Here is a 17,184-nt window from a genome sequence, read left to right as displayed (position 1 = left end):
GCACTTCCGGCACACAGCAAGTGTCGTCTGCTTGTGTTACAACGTACTCCATTTTGACGAGAGCTCCGTGGTCAGAGTCGGTCTCAGTCTTTTCGCGAGCACTATGATTCGACTTTGTTGCCTTGTGGACTGCAAACCTAGCGACCTGCAAACCGCGAGTCCAGTATTAGGGCAAACGCAAGCGCAAGGGGACAGGGTCTGGCCGCTTGACTGTGCCGGGATGAGCCACGAGATGAGCAGGAGGGCAAATGTGAACGGTCTGCACGGTGCAGCCACCTGGTGACACAGAGCTCAACCATACACAGTAGCAGCAACGAAGTGTATTCTTTGCTGCTGGTGTGTATTTTTCGCAGGAGTGTAATCATCAACACGTTGATTTATAAATGTTTAAAATGCTTTACACTTGGTTAGAGCAATATTAGCGCTTTGTTTGACTGGTTAAGCGCTGCGCCAGCAAGTGTCTGGACCGTGCAGACCGATCAGGCTGCTCACCTACGTCTACGCTAAAGTTCCTTCATCAGCTTGAGTTTATGCCTCCAGTCATTTGCCGAAATGACCAGCTTGCCTGTTTTTAGCGGAGTACCGGACACGTTCGGCGCTACGACAGAATGCTCGCAACGCACGCTGCTTCGATAGCTCTCGGTCGACGGCCAAGCGGCTAGCGGAGAGGTCTCGCGCGGGAGGGGGCGTGCTCCTAAACAACCGGAAGTAAGCGATGTGACGTCGCATCGTGACGCTGAACCAGTGAAGGCGGAGCTTAGCGCCGCTCGCTCGGTGAGCGAGTTGAGGAGGAAAAGCATAGCTAGGGAGGAGGGTAACTTCTAATCGCTTGCAGCTCCATTAATACGTAACGCTTCACTTAAATTGTGGTGCGAATGTTCTACTTAAGCTGTACCCTACGCGCCTACAAAATTTGTCCGAACCGTTTCAGGGGCCCTTTAAGTTCCCGCACCTGGGGGCTGTGACGTCCTGGATATTGATGGCATCTTCTAGGGCCTACTAACTATATATATAGCGGTACAGATTGACTGCATTGTGTTCTAAAGGAACCAGATATTAAACATGGTAAGTTTCGGGAACCTTTATTCAGCCAACGCGGCCCAAATCCGAAACCTTACTTTGGAATCCCTGACGTCACGCTGACGTACCGGCGCTGGGGTTTCAGCGCGAAATTCAAATACTGATACTTGGACCTTCATTTTCTCATCTAATAATCAAACTACTTCTTGAAATGACTACTTGTAGGATTCTCAAACGATGCTTCATTAGTCTAAACTGATTTATTGTTTCGCTTTAGTATCTCTTTAACCTTTATTCACTTTATTCCAACTAACCTTACTCACTGATGATGATGATGATATTTAGTACCACTCGTTGCTGCCTACAGCCATCGCTACTAGATACTTCGTAACGTAATAATCTAGAAACGTTGCTACAGCAGCCTACAGCATAGAGTGGCCAAGGCATTGGAGTGGCCTACAGTGCCGGATTTCTGCCTCATGGCATAGAGTTTCATACGCTCATTTATTGTAAGGAACTCTATGCCTCATGGGACATATAATGCTAGCTGAAGACGCTAAATATCCAATAGCAGCCACACTGCCCGAAGGTGTTTAAAGATGGCGGCGGGCGCTGGCATTGCCACTGAGAGAGCGCTGTTCTTGGGGCCTACGATTCCAAAAGAAGTAAAATGTCTGAAGAAATTACTCCCAAGTATGGAGAAACAACTTTTCCGCGGCCTTCTAAAAGGTGAGTGTCTACGTTTAACAATTAAATGCTACCATAGGAACACTACAAGCCCCCCGGGAGGCGTGTCAACTAATTTCTGAAACTAGACTGTTGTAAGGCGTTCAAACGAGAGCAACGTAATTAAAGTTAAAGCTGCGTCTGCAGAGTTTGAAGTAGCTTATATTAAATAAAAGTTGTACCTGTATAGCTTGCAGTTGGTAGTACTTTACTTTGTGTTTCGGTGAACGTGCAGATTGATCGTCTGATGTAGGCTCTTTACGCGAAGTGCAAGTTGTTTCTCTGATTTTATTAAAACTAACTCTCGCTTATTTCAGTCGCTGTCGCAGACTTCGAAGGAAGAGAAGTAAACCCTAGTGTTTATGACGAATTGCGATCCCGTTCGACTGATCCAGACACATTGGATGAGGTCTACAGCGCACTGCACACACTGCTTCGGGCTGCGTTGAAGCTGCCACCTTCAGTATTAAAGCAAGAGGTAACAAGACTACCACGTTATCAACTCCAATTTCTATTAAAAATTTTTTTGTACTTTCATGCCTACCGCAGGTTTTTCGAGAAGACCTTGATGCACTGCGGTGAGTCGGTCAATCCTACAAGGTGAAAGAATTTCGCTAGAAGCCGTCTCGCGACGAATATCGGCGTTTATACGATTAGCATTGTATGAGGCGTGTATAGCAGCCGGGCTCCTTCCACGCGCTTCCCTCTGCATACGCTGCGTCATCTAGCGTCGCCGCCACGAAGACCTTGGGTGGCACGTGTGTGAATATAGATGTTTTGCCAAGGTGGCGTTAAAGAGGTTCATTAAAGAGCAGCACATACCCAGTAACCCAAATTGGTCCGACGGTTGGTTTTGAACCCACTTTTCTCATCATAGCTGCCCGGTGCTCTGTTCACTAGATCCTGCACTACCCATGTGACCTAAGTCGCCATGAAAGAGTTTAGATATGGACAAAGACAGACAAACTGGGTGAAATTCCTGAAAGATGACAGTTACAATAAAATTATTGTTGTACTCTTTGTTGTTCAAACTGTGTTGTTTCACTCGGGATATACCTGTAATCGATGTTACTCTTTTTCTTTCTTTCCTTATTTTCAGCATCCCACCAGAATTTGCAGGCGACTTGGTCAGTGTCGTCTTCGGTGCCAGGTGCAGCGTATTGCACAGTCAATTTACCAAGGCTAGCACTCTTCATTCAAAAGAGCCACATTTGTAATTCTTTCCATTGCTTTTCTTTCCATAGAAGGAACAATATTGATCAGCACAGCCTTGAACAAGGCCCTAAATACCCAACACTAGCAAGCCTGAAGTGGAGGGTCGACGTAACCATATCTACAAAGTGAGGCCACTTGCAAAGAGCTTTACTGTGTGCTAGATTCGACTATTTAATAGGCTGGATCTAATTGAGATGCGACACTTCTTTCAGTGCCTTGAGTAGAGTTCTTGAACCAGCCATACAGATGGAGATGGAGACATCTGACGGCGAAGTCCACACATTTGAAGTAAGTCCTGCAAATAAGATTGTGAAAAAAAAAAAAAAAACTTATGCCAATCAGTGCCTAGGGCTGCACCCTGGCAGGTTATTCCTCATAGTGCCAGCAGCCGGTTTAACCAGCATGCGATTTGGTCCTTTTTAGATTCTCCCTAAATAGCCACATGTATTGCGAGCCTTTTGTTGGGTGCTTATACAGACCTCTGTTAACTCTTTCCCTACCACAGGGAAAATAGGTGTTTTTTGTAGGTGGTGGCAGATTTTATTTTTCTAAAGAAACTAGTGCACTCAATATTTTATGTAATGCATAAATAAAAAGCCGAATGAATGCACTTTTCATGCATAAAAGTTTTATTAACGAGATGTATGTCATAAAAAAAGATATAAATTGCCAGAATTAAGATTGTGGGATAAAACTGAACAATGTTTGTAAAGACACACTTATATCTACTAAAAAAATGTGTGACAAAAATTATGAGATGACGGCACCATAGAGTTTCTCACTACATTACCTAGAGGGAAATCTGGTGCTGCTGCGCTGTGGTATGCATGGGAATGCCGGTATATTGTGGATTCGGATTGGCTTCGTTCTCGTAGAGACGGGACACCTTGAAGACGCGCTTGGCAAATACCGTTCCGTCTGTCACAACGATTCATTTTCTACTAGAACAGCACGTGAAAAACTGTTTTAGCTTTATTATTACGCGAAAACATGTTTTGTTTAACTATGAGAACTTGTTATTGTGTGTACGACTACATGTGACGTAAAAAGTATCAGCGGGCCGCTAAAGTTGGAGGACAGACGACAAGGTTCGCGCTCGCTTTGAAACAGTTGGTTGTCTGTTCTTGCTTTTCTTCGCTTGGTCATGCATCGTGGGTAAGTAAAGATGTAATATGCGTGAATGGAAACATTTTATGAAGATTTTACTTTGAGAACGCTTTATTTGCGTAGCCATATCCACGTTTTAGACGAAGCCTCTTACAACACGAGCCTCGCAGACACATATACCGTCATTCCCATTACGGCACGATGCCCCCTTAAGAAACTCCCATAGACGGTGGCGCCAGATTACCCTCTAGGTGTTATAGTGTGAAACTCTATGGACGGCACGTTTCACATCAACTGGCACAACCAGTTTGGGCCATGACCCAAATGGAAGTACACTGCTTTCCTATGAAAACGATGCTCAGTGGGCTATCGGCTTTACTTGCTGCTCATATTAAAAGTGTCAAATATGTGCAAAATATTATGCCTTAATAAATTTCTGTCATGCTAACTTTATGCTCGACCTATGGCCAGTTGGTAATGTATTTTTTCTGCATTTTCGCCAGCACCACTTATCGTAAAATATTTGCTTCCAACTTACCCTGGCCCACCCATTCCCTGTGCCTTTCTTTTTTTCTTGGCATAGCTGGCATCCCTACCGGTACCCAACGAGCCTTTTGAAATATGTTACTTTGCACCATAATATTGTGAGTCACAAAGCAGCTCAGAAATTACAAAAGTGCTTATAACATCACAACACTTCATTACTGTGCTTTGTGTTGTTATACATGTGTATAACCAGCAACAGCTGCACTGTGTAGTTATTGATGCTTTGTTATTACATATAGTGGCAAATAGCACAATTCCAATCCTTGATCTAAATTACTCAATGAGGCAGCCATTACTTCTATGAAAAATCGAAATGAATAATTGAATAATTGGCATAGTTATGCTAACTTCTTAGTTACTTTACATCACCTATTTCAATCTACAAATTGTAGCTAGTGAGTATGCAAGGCATATCTGGTTGGAACAAATTGTTAGGACTACACCAGCTTCGAGATATTTATTTCATCAGATATTATTTCATATGTCATCGTTACAGCTTTGTGCGGGTTCTTGGAACAGTCCCAAAGGATGTGAGCTGCAGTGGCTGTTTTCTTTCGGCACATACAACACAGGTCATTAGCATAAACACTCGGACACATGTGTCTCAGTAGCCCGGGGTGAATAACGACCCCGTCTGAAGTTGTCGGTATAACACCGCTTTCTTACGGGTCAAGCCTGGATGAGGTGGCGGCATAGTCCTTTGCTCTAGTCTGTACCACTTTACAATTTCATTGTAGGAGGTCATTCTGTCCTTGGTTTCCCACCACCACGATGGGTCGACCGCAGTAGAAGCGACACGGTTGGTTAGTCCTCGCGCTGCCGCGTTCGCAGTCTCGTTGTGGTTTGCATTGCCGCGATCTGACACATCACTGCCCGTGTGCGCCGGAAACCACTTTGTCACCACACACCGATTTTCCCTTGCGAGATCAACTGCACGCAACACATGCACGGCTTCACCACATATCCTTGCTCTGGCGTAATTTCTCACTGCTGTCCTAGAATCACAGTGCACAGACATGCACTCGGGGTCGGCGATAGCCAGTGCAATGGCCACCTCCTCGGCTTGATGTGCCCCGCGAGTCCGCACACTCGCCTCAGTTTTCGGTGCACCGATCAATGCCATGACAACTGCTGCGGTGAATCCTTTCTGTCATCTGGATACTCTGCCGCGTCCACAAACACGGCACCCCTGTCTTTGGCATGGAGATCGATGAGCGCCGTGGCTCTCATCACCCGCCGCTCTTTGTGGAACTCAGGGCTCATGTTCCTTGGCACCGGACATACCCGTAGCCGTCTACTAATTGCATCCGGTACAGGCACTTCTGTATTTTCGGGGCCCCCTTCCTTTAGCCCCAGGCCTAGGTCACGCAGCACTTGTCTGCCCGTTCTTGTTTCCGATAGCTGTGCGAGCTGGGCGGTCCTCTGCGCTTCAGCGATTTCTTTCAGGGTGTTATGCACTCCCAGGGCCAGGAACTTGTCGGTGCTCGTGCAGTCGAGAAGTCCGAGCGCTGCCTTGTACGCTTTGCATATGAGCGCATTGATATTATTTCGCTCGCACTGCCTCCAGTTGTGGAAAGCAGCAACATGTGCAATGTGGCTTATAGCGAAAGATTCCACTAGCCGGGTGAGGCTTTCTTCCTTCATGCCTGCTGTTCTGTGTGACACCCTCTTAATGAGGCGAATGGCCATGGTGACTTTGGCCGCGAGACGTTTGACCGTCTCGCTGTTCACTCATTTGCACTCAATCAGCATCCCCAGCACTCAGATCCTCTCGACATCCAGGATCATGTGACCGCTGCTCATCTTGATCTTTACTGTCTCTTGCTCTCTCGCAGGTTCGTTGCCTTTCCTCTTCCTAGCTGCTCCTTTCGGTGGAATCACCAACAGCTCAGACTTGCTTGGGGAGCAGACGAGCCCAGACCCATCCAGCTGCTCCTCGATAGCATCAACCACTTCTTGCAATGTATTCTCGATGTGTCTGTCGCTTCCTCCTGGGACCCAGAGTATTGTGTCATCGGCATAGATGGTGTGTCGGACCCCCGCAACTCGCGAGAGCAGCTCGGCCACCCCTATCATTACAAGGTTGAAAAGTAATGGCGACATGACCGAGCCCTGGAAGGTCCCAACACTGCCGAGCTTCTTCTTTTGGAGCCACAGGTCACCGGCGATGATCTCGGTGGTACGCTCCGTCGAAAAATCCTTTATGTACGCATATGTTCTCTTGCCCATATTTAGCTGTGAGACCTGGGCCAGGATCGCAGAATGTGTCACTTTATCAAAAGCACTCTGCAGGTCTAAACCCAAGATGGCTCGCTTGTCTGTAGTGTTGGTAGTGTCATCGAGGATTTTATTTTTCAGTTGTATCATGGCATCCTGAGTTCTGAGCTTGTTTCGGAACCTGATGACGGTGTTTGGGTAAAGCCTCGAATCTTCCAAATACCTCTGCCACCTGTACAGGAGTACATGCTCCAACGCTTTGTTCACACAGGATGTAAGCGAGATCGGCTGGAGGTTCTCAGTGTTGGGTGGCTTGCCCGGCTTGGGAATCAAGATGGTCTTGGCTGCTTTCCTGTGCCGGGTTAGTGACCCGGCTCGCCAGCAATTATTGAAGTATGCTGTGAGGCTCTCAATGGCCGCTTCGTTAAGGTTAAGGTTTTTCAGCGCTCTGTTCATAATGCGGTCGGGACCAGCGGTGGTCTTGCTGTTGAGATCGTGCAGGGCAGCCCTTACTTTCCATACTTTCCAAACTGAGTACAGGCGTTGTCTCGGGTGATCGAGTAGCTGATTCTTGTAGGGTATGCTGGGTCAGTGATTAGATTTAGTCCCAAGTTGGTAGCATCTTGCATTAAGTCCCTGCCCTTTGCCAATGTTTTGGGGTAACCCCAGGCTTGATTTGGCGCGTTAAAGTCCCCGCAGATTACCAGCCTGCTGTCGGGCCGCGATGTTGCATGCTTTGTGTAATAGTGCTTTAAATTTGTGCTTTCCGTGTGATGGGCTACTGTACTCGTTTATCAGAAAAGTGCTTTCCTTCTGCTTTTTCCCGGCAACCACCTCTGCCATGGTGTGCTCGATTGTGCTTTTGCTGAACAACTCGTGCTCGACGTACGTGATGCCTTTTCTCACCAAGGTGCAAACTCCCCTGCCGTTACTGCCGGCCGCTGCCCAGAGGCTCTGCGGGCTGGCGTGGGACCGGTAACTTGAGAGCTTGACCTCCTCAATGAGGGTCTCTTGCAATATGATGATATCTGGTTTTCTTGATACTTGTTCTAAGTGTTGAAGTACAGCCTTTTTCCCAGCAAAACTGACGCAATTCTAATGCCAGACCAGGAGGCCTTTCACTGCTGTTGTGGTTGCGGTGGTTGATGTCCTATCCATGTTTGCTGAAAGTTAGCCATTTGCGTCGCCAAATTCTGCACTGACGTAGCCAATTACTGACACGTCTGTTCAATTGCTATGAAACGGTCGATGATTGTCTTGGTGAACGTGGTGCAAATATACTCCTCAAAGCGGTCGAGCCTATCTTCAAAGTTGTCTACCCTATCGCTGAGTCTACGCTCTTTAAGATTTTCAATTGCCTTTCTCTTGGGTGCTAGACCCGCCGCAGCCGCTTTCTCTGTCCTCGGGTTCACCGCTACTTCTGGTTCATCTGCCATCTACTGTGGCGGTGGCGATAACTGCCGTGCTTGCTGCTGCTGTAGCTGGACCGCAATCATTTTCTTGATCTCTGCCATTTCCTTATTGATCTTATTGAATGTCACCTCTAGTTCAGTGTTCTTCTTTCGCAATGCCTCGTTTGCTTCTCTAAGCACCTTCATCACCTCGCTTTTGTCTTTAAATTTCCCTCCGCCACCTTGCAATGGCGGTGACTGCTGCTGCTGACGCTGTTGCTGTTGCGGCTGCTTTCTCTTGGCTACCCCTGACTTTACTACGTCTGCCCAGCCAACTCTGTCTTTGGATTGGTATCGGCAGCAGCGTCTGCTCATGCTTCTGTTTTGACTTCTGCTGTTGTCCCCATGCAAGCATGACTCATGCCGACCAGCTGTGCCGCTCGCTCCTGCTGATGTCGCAACGGTGGAAACTCTCCGGGTGCTAGTTGTTGCTGTATGCGCTGTTCTGCCATCTTGCACTCCCACTGCCTTTTCGTTACTGCGTAGGGAGTTTTGTATTTGTTCTTGCATTCTCTATCGGCCGTTGGGTGTTGTCCCCCACAGAGCTTGCATTTAGGGTTACACTCGTGGCCGTTGACAGGGTTATTTGCTCCACAGTCAAAGCACACTTTCATAATGGGGTTAGGACAAATGTCTCTTCTGTGGCCTACTTTGCCGCACTGTTTGCAGGCATCGAAGTGCTTACGGTACAGACTGCACCTTGTTAACACAGGGCCATAACATACATAATTTGGAACCTTTTAGCCTTCAAAAACTACAATTATGGTAGTCATAATGCCAATTCTTTGCACCTCTCTTGCTAATAGATTTCATTTCATTTCATTTATTAATACTGTCAGCCTGATTGAGGGGCTATAACAGGAGTGAAAAAAACGGAACTGAACAGCAAAATAAGTATTACAGAACATATTGAAAACCATAGTTATGCATTAGTTAAAGAAAAAAAAAAGATCATCTCGTGAAATGCACACATAAACAAAAATGCATCACTCAGAAATCGGAACAGCAATCTTATACAGCAGCAATCTGACCTCATCGCCCTATGCTAGTGCCATAGATGAAATTATCTAAGTGGCGTAGGAATTCAGCTAATGATGTCGACCGAACAGCAGAATCGGGAAGAGAGTTCCAGTCTCTACAAGTTCGGGAAAAATAACTAAACTTGAAACAATTATTTTTCATAGTCGGTAATGGGATAAACTTACTGTGACAATGCCTTGATGTTTCATTAGCTTTGATCTCAAGGTAATCTGATTTATTTATTTTAAAATAATTATTGATAATGAGGTAAAGAGTTTTTAGTCTTTCATATCTGGTTCTGGTTTCTAGCATAGGTAGTTGGGCTTGTTGGCAGAGTTCTGTTGAAGAATAGTTCCGGTGGTATTTATTAACGATGAACCTTACAGCGAGTCGCTGAATCCTATCAAGCTTGGGACGATTAGTGTGAGGATCCCATATTACTTTGGCATATTTGATTATCGGTCTGACTAGGGTTTTGTAAGCGAGGCACTTTACATCCGGAGTAGCACTGTGCATAGTGCGTCGCAGGTACCATAGTGTTTTAAAAGCTTTGGAAATGACAATTTCAATGTGGGTATTCCATCGTAGATCTGATGTAAATGTTATGCCTAGGTATTTATACTGATCGACTCTTTCAAGCATATAACCGTTGATTTGATAATTGTAATAAAGAACATTTTTCTTTCTAGTTACTGACATGAACACAGACTTTTTAAAGTTTAACTCCATCTGCCAGTCGTTACACCATTTCACTATTCTTTGCAGGTTTAAATTTAATTTAATCTGATCATCAACTGTATTTATGGTACTGTACATCACACAGTCGTCTGCAAAAAGTCTTAATAAAACATCAATGTTACTTTGTAAATCATTAATAAAGATCAAAAATAGGAGTGGGCCTAAGACGCTACCTTGCGGTACACCAGAAGCAACGGGAAGTATGTTGGACTGACAACCTCTAACAGTTACACACTGTTCACGAGAGGATATATACGCAGAAAACCATTGTGCGAGTGTTTGATTTTTAAAGACCGCATTAATCTTATATAAAAATTTTTGGTGCGAAACTTTATCAAATGCTTTTGCAAAGTCAAGGTAGATAATGTCTGTTTGACCACATGAATTTATTGTTTCTGTGAGGTTTCTTGAGTTAACAACGTTCTGGTCGATCTCCGCTGGAGTATGTTCGATGAAAATGCCTCGAATGATCCCCTTGACCGTACCATATGGTATGGTTTGGTACGCGCCTACCTTGTGTATCTTGTTCTCGATGCGGATGGCCTGAATCTTGGCATAGAATGTGGGGATGCGCGACTCTCACGCCTCCCCTGAGATCTAGTTTTCCCGCATAGCTCGTCTCCTGCAGGGCGGCTTCGCCCGCCGCGTGGCTTGGTGCCCGCGGCGGTCGGAGTGGTTGAAGCGCAGTGCGAGAGATGGCGCGAGTGTTGCGCTGCTAACGCTGCCGACAGGCTAGGTTACTTGGGCGCCGAAAGGAAGGTGCTTGCGCTCTTAGATTTCGGGGCAGCAAGCGGTACAGACGTGCCGTGCTGCGCGTGTGCCGACCCATGCTTCTGCGAGACCGCCTCGCGTGGCCGCCTTCGAACGCGCCGCCGTTGGCGTGACTGTACACGCGAACGACCAGGCGTTGGGATCAAGCATAGGGCGAACACATTCGCTCACTATCCGGTCGCGGTGAGTCGGACTTCTAGATTTGTCGCGCGCCCATCGGCATGTTTTGTGGATAGCAACTCGGCTAGCAGGCATTGATCTATGAAAGGTGCAATAAATGCTCTTGTGACTGGTTGCACTTCTGTGTTGTCGTTCCTTTGTCCCAAGAGCATGGGAGGAGAACCCCACAAGGACAAAGCACACCCCTTATCGGGGGTACTCACCACCATGATATTCTGGTGTCGGTTGGGGCAGAAGGTATCCAGCGCACCGTCTTCTCTTGAAGCCCTCGCCGCCGCCATGATGGCCGAGGCTACGATCCCAGTCTGCGTTCTTGCTATGTTTAGGCCTCCTCGCAGCCTCATGATCACTTTTGTGTCCTCTCTTGGCAGCACATCTGGCATTCTCGCTGCCCTTGTTTTCGATGCGATCACATTCCTGTTGAAGTGGTCTCTTGTTTTAGGCCTCGACTGGCGAGTGGCGGAGCCCTCGCTCGCCGGAGTTGTTATGTGCTGGCTCACTTGCCACCAGCCGATACCAGTGTGGAACTCCTCAGGAGAAATCTCTTCCCCTTGAACCTCGACGAATATCTGACCGAGGCCAGGGCTCAATGTTGTCAGAAAGGTGGCTGTCTCCATCTCGGACGCCATGTCATATGGTTCCACGCCAGGGTCAGGCCCAATCCCGGCAGCCGCGGAGCAAGCCTAGGCTTAGCTCACCATCGCACAGATGTCGGCTTGCCTACTTGCCTTACGTTGAAAGTGGGGTATTGGGCGATTCCAAGTGCCTTCACAAATACACTGGTAACAATGAAACTGCGATTTGAGTCAAAAGACACTGCCAAATCGGTCATTGACGACAAAGGCCAGACGAAGTTTTTTTAGTCACGCTCAGCTGAGAATCATATTTGGATGTTATAAAATGAGCAGCTCGATTTTGTATGGCTTCTAACGCCTCAATTAGGTAATCTTGGTGGTGGTTTCAGATAGGTGATGCATATTCAAGTTTGGTACGGATGAAAGTTTCATATGCGATTGTAGCCTAACCGCGGATGAAGAAAATGTGTCTGGTGAAAGCGAGTTATTTAGAAAGTCTTGCAGGAAGTGACGTGATTTGCTTTAACCAGCTTAGATTACATGTTATTTCCAATTAGTTTTGTGCTTCAATGCATAAAACAGCGTTATTCAAAAAAGTAAGTGGAACAACAGTGCATTTTACTGCAAGTTTAATGACGCATATGTCGTAACTGGTGCCATCCTCAGAATTCGTTCTAAGTCAATATGCCTTGCATACTCACTAGCTGAAATTTGTAGATTAAGATATGTGCCATAAAGTAATCGATTGAAAAGTTAAATAGTGTATGTTAATTATTCTATTAAGCATACTGATTTGTCATTAAAGTAATGGCCACCTCATCGAGTAATTTAGATGAGGGGTTACATTTGCACTATCTGCCAGACACAATTTTGAAAATTTTGGTGCAGTTAAAGAAAAGCACCCCATATTTTTTTGTCGTACTAGCTTGTAGAAACCAGAAGTCTGCAGCCAATAACCAGAGTATGATTATATCACATGCACCTAACCTGCTTTATCCTGTAATGTGCAGGATGGTTGGTGCCCTTATTCTTTCGCATGTTTTATGCAGCTTTTTGACTATCAATGAAAGAAAGCTGCACTGGCATGCTTTTCTCTCAAATTTTTGCAGGTTCAGAGAGCAGAGTTCCACAAGCTTCGTCATGCTGTTGCTACAGCATTGAAAGAGATGGAAGAACTTGAGAAGAAGATTGAAAAGATGCCACTGCATTCACAGCAGTGACAACTACCTTGTGCTGTATAATTCAACATACTTTTGCGTTTAAAGATGTTTTGAAGCTCACTATTTCTCTGACAATCACTAATTCTTTCATTGTATATGTGTAGGGATAAAAGCAGGAATACAACTTTCAGCAGCAGTAGAAGCCTGTAATGGCCATAAAACTGTCTGGCCATATATATCTATACTTCTGAAGATGAATGAAAATTGAAAAGTTGAATGAGTGGCTGACAAAAGAATGATGACAAAAGTACAATCTACTAAGCACTGCTGGAGGCAAGCACACATGTCTAAGTTGGGAGATGTGTGTCCTCCTCTAAAATTTACTTTCTTTATTTCAGGCTGTTGCCACTCATACCTTCAAGATCTGCTAATTGGCTATTGTTTAACTGTGGGCATTGGGGAGACACATGACCAGCTTGGTGTGCAATATATAGAAAATTTGGTACATAAAAAATGGGCTGACTCTACAAAACTGCTGCCCATTTATAATAATTTAACCTGTGATCATATTACAGCATGTTGCTTACAGGGCCTGCAAGCTACAAAATTATGAATGACAAAATAGTGAGCGGTGTCTGAATTGGTTTGAGCAGCATGTCAATGTTTAAATCACCATATGTTTTGCAATCATCCGTGTGGTGGTGGCAGCCATATGTAGCACAACACAACTGTGCAACCACCATAAATGCCTTGCACCAACGCACCTGGCTTGCCACACATTCCACCTTGCCAGGCCAAGGAAGCTTCTCAAAAGATAGCCCTGCAGGATTTTTATTTGGCCCTAAACACATGGCACAAGGATGAATTGTTTCGTGCACTCGCTGCTATTCCCTTCACCACGTAGAATGGTATTGAGTTTAAAAAACTCAACACGACCATTCAGTTTCACATACGAGGGGGTATCGGAAAGTTTTGGTCATTGTGAAGAAATAAATAAATGAAAAAATTTATATTAGTTGGTAGTTATTAAGACTTCTCTACATGGTATTTATTAAACCCTACACATTTCTCCCAGCATTTCGTTATCCTCTGTAGGCCTTAATTGCAGAAGTCTTCAAATTAAAAAAAAAATGCTATTCGACCTCTTGACTGACTTCATCTGTGTGATCAGATTGCTGACCTCGCTGTTGATCTTATTTCTTAAAGCAATTAAGAAATACTCAATTCGTGCCAGATGAATAAAATAAGTAGATGGGGCAGTATTCGATAGCAGGGGCTGTGCCAATTGCGCCATTTTGTTTATACGCAAATTCCTGCGCCAACCGCAGAAAATTGACCAAAATTGCGCTGTGCTGCGCCAGAACGGCTTCCGCATGTGCGCTCTAGCAGAGGCCGCGAACAACGAGCGGATTTATTCTCTGAAAAAAAGAGTACAGCCGTTCACATTCCGCACACCACGCGACGGCGCCACCCGGATAGCTTCGTGATCGTACTTTTCGCGCCTGTAACACTGTACTCCGCGCTTCCAGCAACTGGGTGGCACGTACATGTAACCACTCTCGCCTGTTGTCGCTGGTGTCGGAATGGCTAGGGTGGCTGTATTTAGAGTGTACTAGAATAAGGCTGAGTAGGCCGAGCAGCGCAGCGATCCCTAGTTGAGGTGCAAAACAACGAAAAGAAGGCTGAGGGGAGGCGCGCACTGCAGTGGGTTCAGCGGGCGGGCGTCTCTGTCCCCTGGGCCGGTATGACGTAAAACTATCCAATCTGTTTTTATGCCCAAATGGGCGAGGCCTGAGCCATTTTGATCTATCATGAAGGGCTATATGGCTGATTTGATAAAAGTCAGTCTCACCTGAAAGGCGAAGCATCGATTGCGATAGCAAATTAGCAGACAGCGATACGAAGTAAGGATAGCAGGGTATTCAGCTGGGCTTGTTGGTCCATATTAACTTTTGGGTGAACTGCGCGAGGACGGGACAAGAAAATAAACACTGCGCTCGTGTTTGCTTCCTTTCTTGTCCTGTCCTCGCGCAGCTCACCTAAAAGTGAATAAGGATAGTAGTTTTATCGGCCGTACAACCTCTGAACATTAGCTAAGTAACTAAATTAACAGCAATGGTGTGAGGCGCGCACAAGAAAACGTGAACACATCTCGCTCGATGACCGCGGAAACTCGCTGTCAAAGCGCTGGAGAGGAAGCGCGGCAGCAGAAATGAGCGAATTTATCTTCTTGCTGTCTGGCTTCAATGCCAACTAAGCGGCGCACACGAAGCTATCAGCACCTGCACTCTGCCCTCATCGCAGATCGCTTTCAAGATAGACTGCGCCATAGGCAGCAGCCGCTGGAGTAGAACCCCCTCCCCCCAGATACCTTGCGCGTGACGGAAGATGGGCGCGCTTCCTCCCGCTTTCCTCCTCTGTGCATGCGAGATTGAGCCACCATCGTCGGCTCACCCTCGCACCTACAGCATACAGCGCGCAGCGACTATGTTATCGCCCCTGGACTTTACACGGAACGTTGCGGTGACGGCAGACATGCGTCTGGAGTGTCCATATAATCGCTATTGAAATAAAAACAGATGACTGTAGTCTTATGTTATACCAGCTCAGGATTGATTGCGGCTCTCTGGTCGCGGTATGCAGGCCCAGAAATTATTTTAGCGTGTCGATTAGACTGCACAATTTGAGAACAATGCTATCGTAATGAACGTCAGCACGGGAAAATACAGTTTGATCGTAGTGCCACCGATGTTTTCGGCTTTACAGGAAAACATGCGCCAAAGCATGCTTCTACTATGTGCTTCATATTGATTTCTGTGGTTAGTCGTGGTTTCCGAAGCGCGTTGCCCTATTCCGTATTTCATGATTCCACCGAAATTCAGATTGACCGGCTCCAAACTACTGCAAAATGAAATTTTGTCTGCTCCAAAACGAAATTTTACTTGCTCCAAAAATTGCTCCAAAGTGACTTTTGGCAGTCCGACCCCTGTGATAGCCACATTTTTTGCTTCCGCAGCGGCAGCTTAAGAGATGAGTGCGGGTGCACGATCAGTCAGAAGGGACACCTTTAAAGAGCATAACATGGCATTTTTGCTTTAGAGCATGTCGTAATTTTAAGGTAAGGACATTTTAAGGTATATTCTGTCAGGATCGATGACTAGATAATCCCAGAATACCGACAACCTGACCTTACCTGCAGACCTTTGCACCTCAGCCTTTTTGAGAGGAGATATCCAAGTGCTTCCATTCTCTGCTCATCTCTTTAATCTCTGGATCATAAAGGTAAATCCAGCATTCTGCCATAGTTACTAAACGACTAAAGAGATCCTCATCGTCATATGCTCCAAAAGAGTTGGCATCTGCCTTGACAGGTTGCATCGCGTTTGCCCCTGGAGAGCGAGTAAGCAGTTAAGGTGCCGAACATGCAGGCACCTTATTCATATGCAATTCGTCATTATGTTCCGCCCGCTACCATAGCTTAAGCCTGTTTCATGCATGAGCATTTGAATAGTAACTTGTCAAACGTGCAGAATAGAATCTTCCACTTTCTTCACTGCATGTGGCCACTGACTTTTCACTGCATCAGTGAAAAGGTCTGCTAGCCCTTGGCTCCTCTTGTGAGAAACATGTGATCATTTATTTCTTATCCACCTCGCAAGGGTGGCTTATGATGAACAATTAATCACCATAGACAGTCTTCTTTCATCATGAATTTACTGCATGTTATTGCCTTTTAAATGTACGAACTTTATAGCACCGTGAGCCTCATTCATAATCTTCGGTGACTTCTACCACCACATGCAAAAAGAGAAAAAAAGCTTATTGCATGGTAATATGCGCTGTTATATCTGTAGACTTAAGGAGGGGGGGGGGATCACTCATGTGGTTCTAATAATTGTACATATACTGATAAAAACTTTTTTTATGTCTTTCTGTATACAACAACATTACTTTTTAGGCCGCATATGTGCATATGACCGTAGGAAACTCGAGAAGGCAATTATAAGTGTAATATCTCATTGAAGGTTGAAACTGCAAGAACCAAGCATTCCATTTTACATGAATTTTCTGCATAAGCACTTTCAGGTTCTATATTTATGAATGCTCTCAGAATGAGGTTTCATTTTTCTTACAGGTAAGAAAGAAGCTATTGCTGGCAGCTATAGAGTAGTTTTCTGTCCTGGGATCAATTTCGGACTATGCATGCATGTACCAATCAATGGCTTAATTATTTTAGATCGCAACACATTACTATCGTTCACGTATATATGTTAATAGTTTCTGCACGCTGTATGGTTTCAATCTAATTCTCCACTCTCACCTAGGAGAACGCATAGAAATTCAGAAGTAGAGAACCGGCCTCGGAATTATTTATCTTTCGTATTTGAGCTCGAGTCACGACCGATCGGTTGACCAGTGCGGTGACGATGTACTATATGTATACAACGATACGTCTGA

The 17,184-nt window shown here is 45.6% G+C and overlaps 1 protein-coding gene across 1 annotated transcript; it reads left to right on the top strand.

Annotated features, from left to right (window-relative positions):
* The first annotated feature begins 1,434 nt into the window (after positions 1-1,434).
* Positions 1,435-12,849, top strand: LOC135917514 (COMM domain-containing protein 5-like). The gene is made up of 7 exons (XM_065451096.2): positions 1,435-1,749; positions 2,064-2,224; positions 2,296-2,324; positions 2,846-2,896; positions 2,991-3,086; positions 3,174-3,249; positions 12,676-12,849. The coding sequence occupies exons 1-7, from the start codon at positions 1,620-1,622 to the stop codon at positions 12,784-12,786; spliced, it is 654 nt and encodes a 217-aa protein (XP_065307168.2). The 5' UTR covers positions 1,435-1,619; the 3' UTR covers positions 12,787-12,849.
* The last annotated feature ends 4,335 nt before the right edge of the window (positions 12,850-17,184 follow it).

Source organism: Dermacentor albipictus, chromosome 3, assembly GCF_038994185.2.
Source record: "Dermacentor albipictus isolate Rhodes 1998 colony chromosome 3, USDA_Dalb.pri_finalv2, whole genome shotgun sequence".
In the NCBI taxonomy this organism is placed as follows: Eukaryota; Metazoa; Arthropoda; class Arachnida; order Ixodida; family Ixodidae; genus Dermacentor; species Dermacentor albipictus.
Note: the sequence above shows the minus strand (reverse complement) of the source record. Positions and strands in the feature narration are given on the sequence as shown.

What these genes read in the sequence shown, in the direction of transcription:
- LOC135917514 (XM_065451096.2), top strand. Translation starts at nt 1,620, where the DNA reads ATGGCGGCGGGCGCTGGCATTGCCACTGAGAGAGCGCTGTTCTTGGGG. An exon ending in CTTCAGTATTAAAGCAAGAG is followed by an intron (nt 2,225 to 2,295) that starts GTAACAAGACTA and finishes TGCCTACCGCAG; the next exon opens with GTTTTTCGAGAAGACCTTGA. An exon ending in GCGAAGTCCACACATTTGAA is followed by an intron (nt 3,250 to 12,675) that starts GTAAGTCCTGCA and finishes AAATTTTTGCAG; the next exon opens with GTTCAGAGAGCAGAGTTCCA.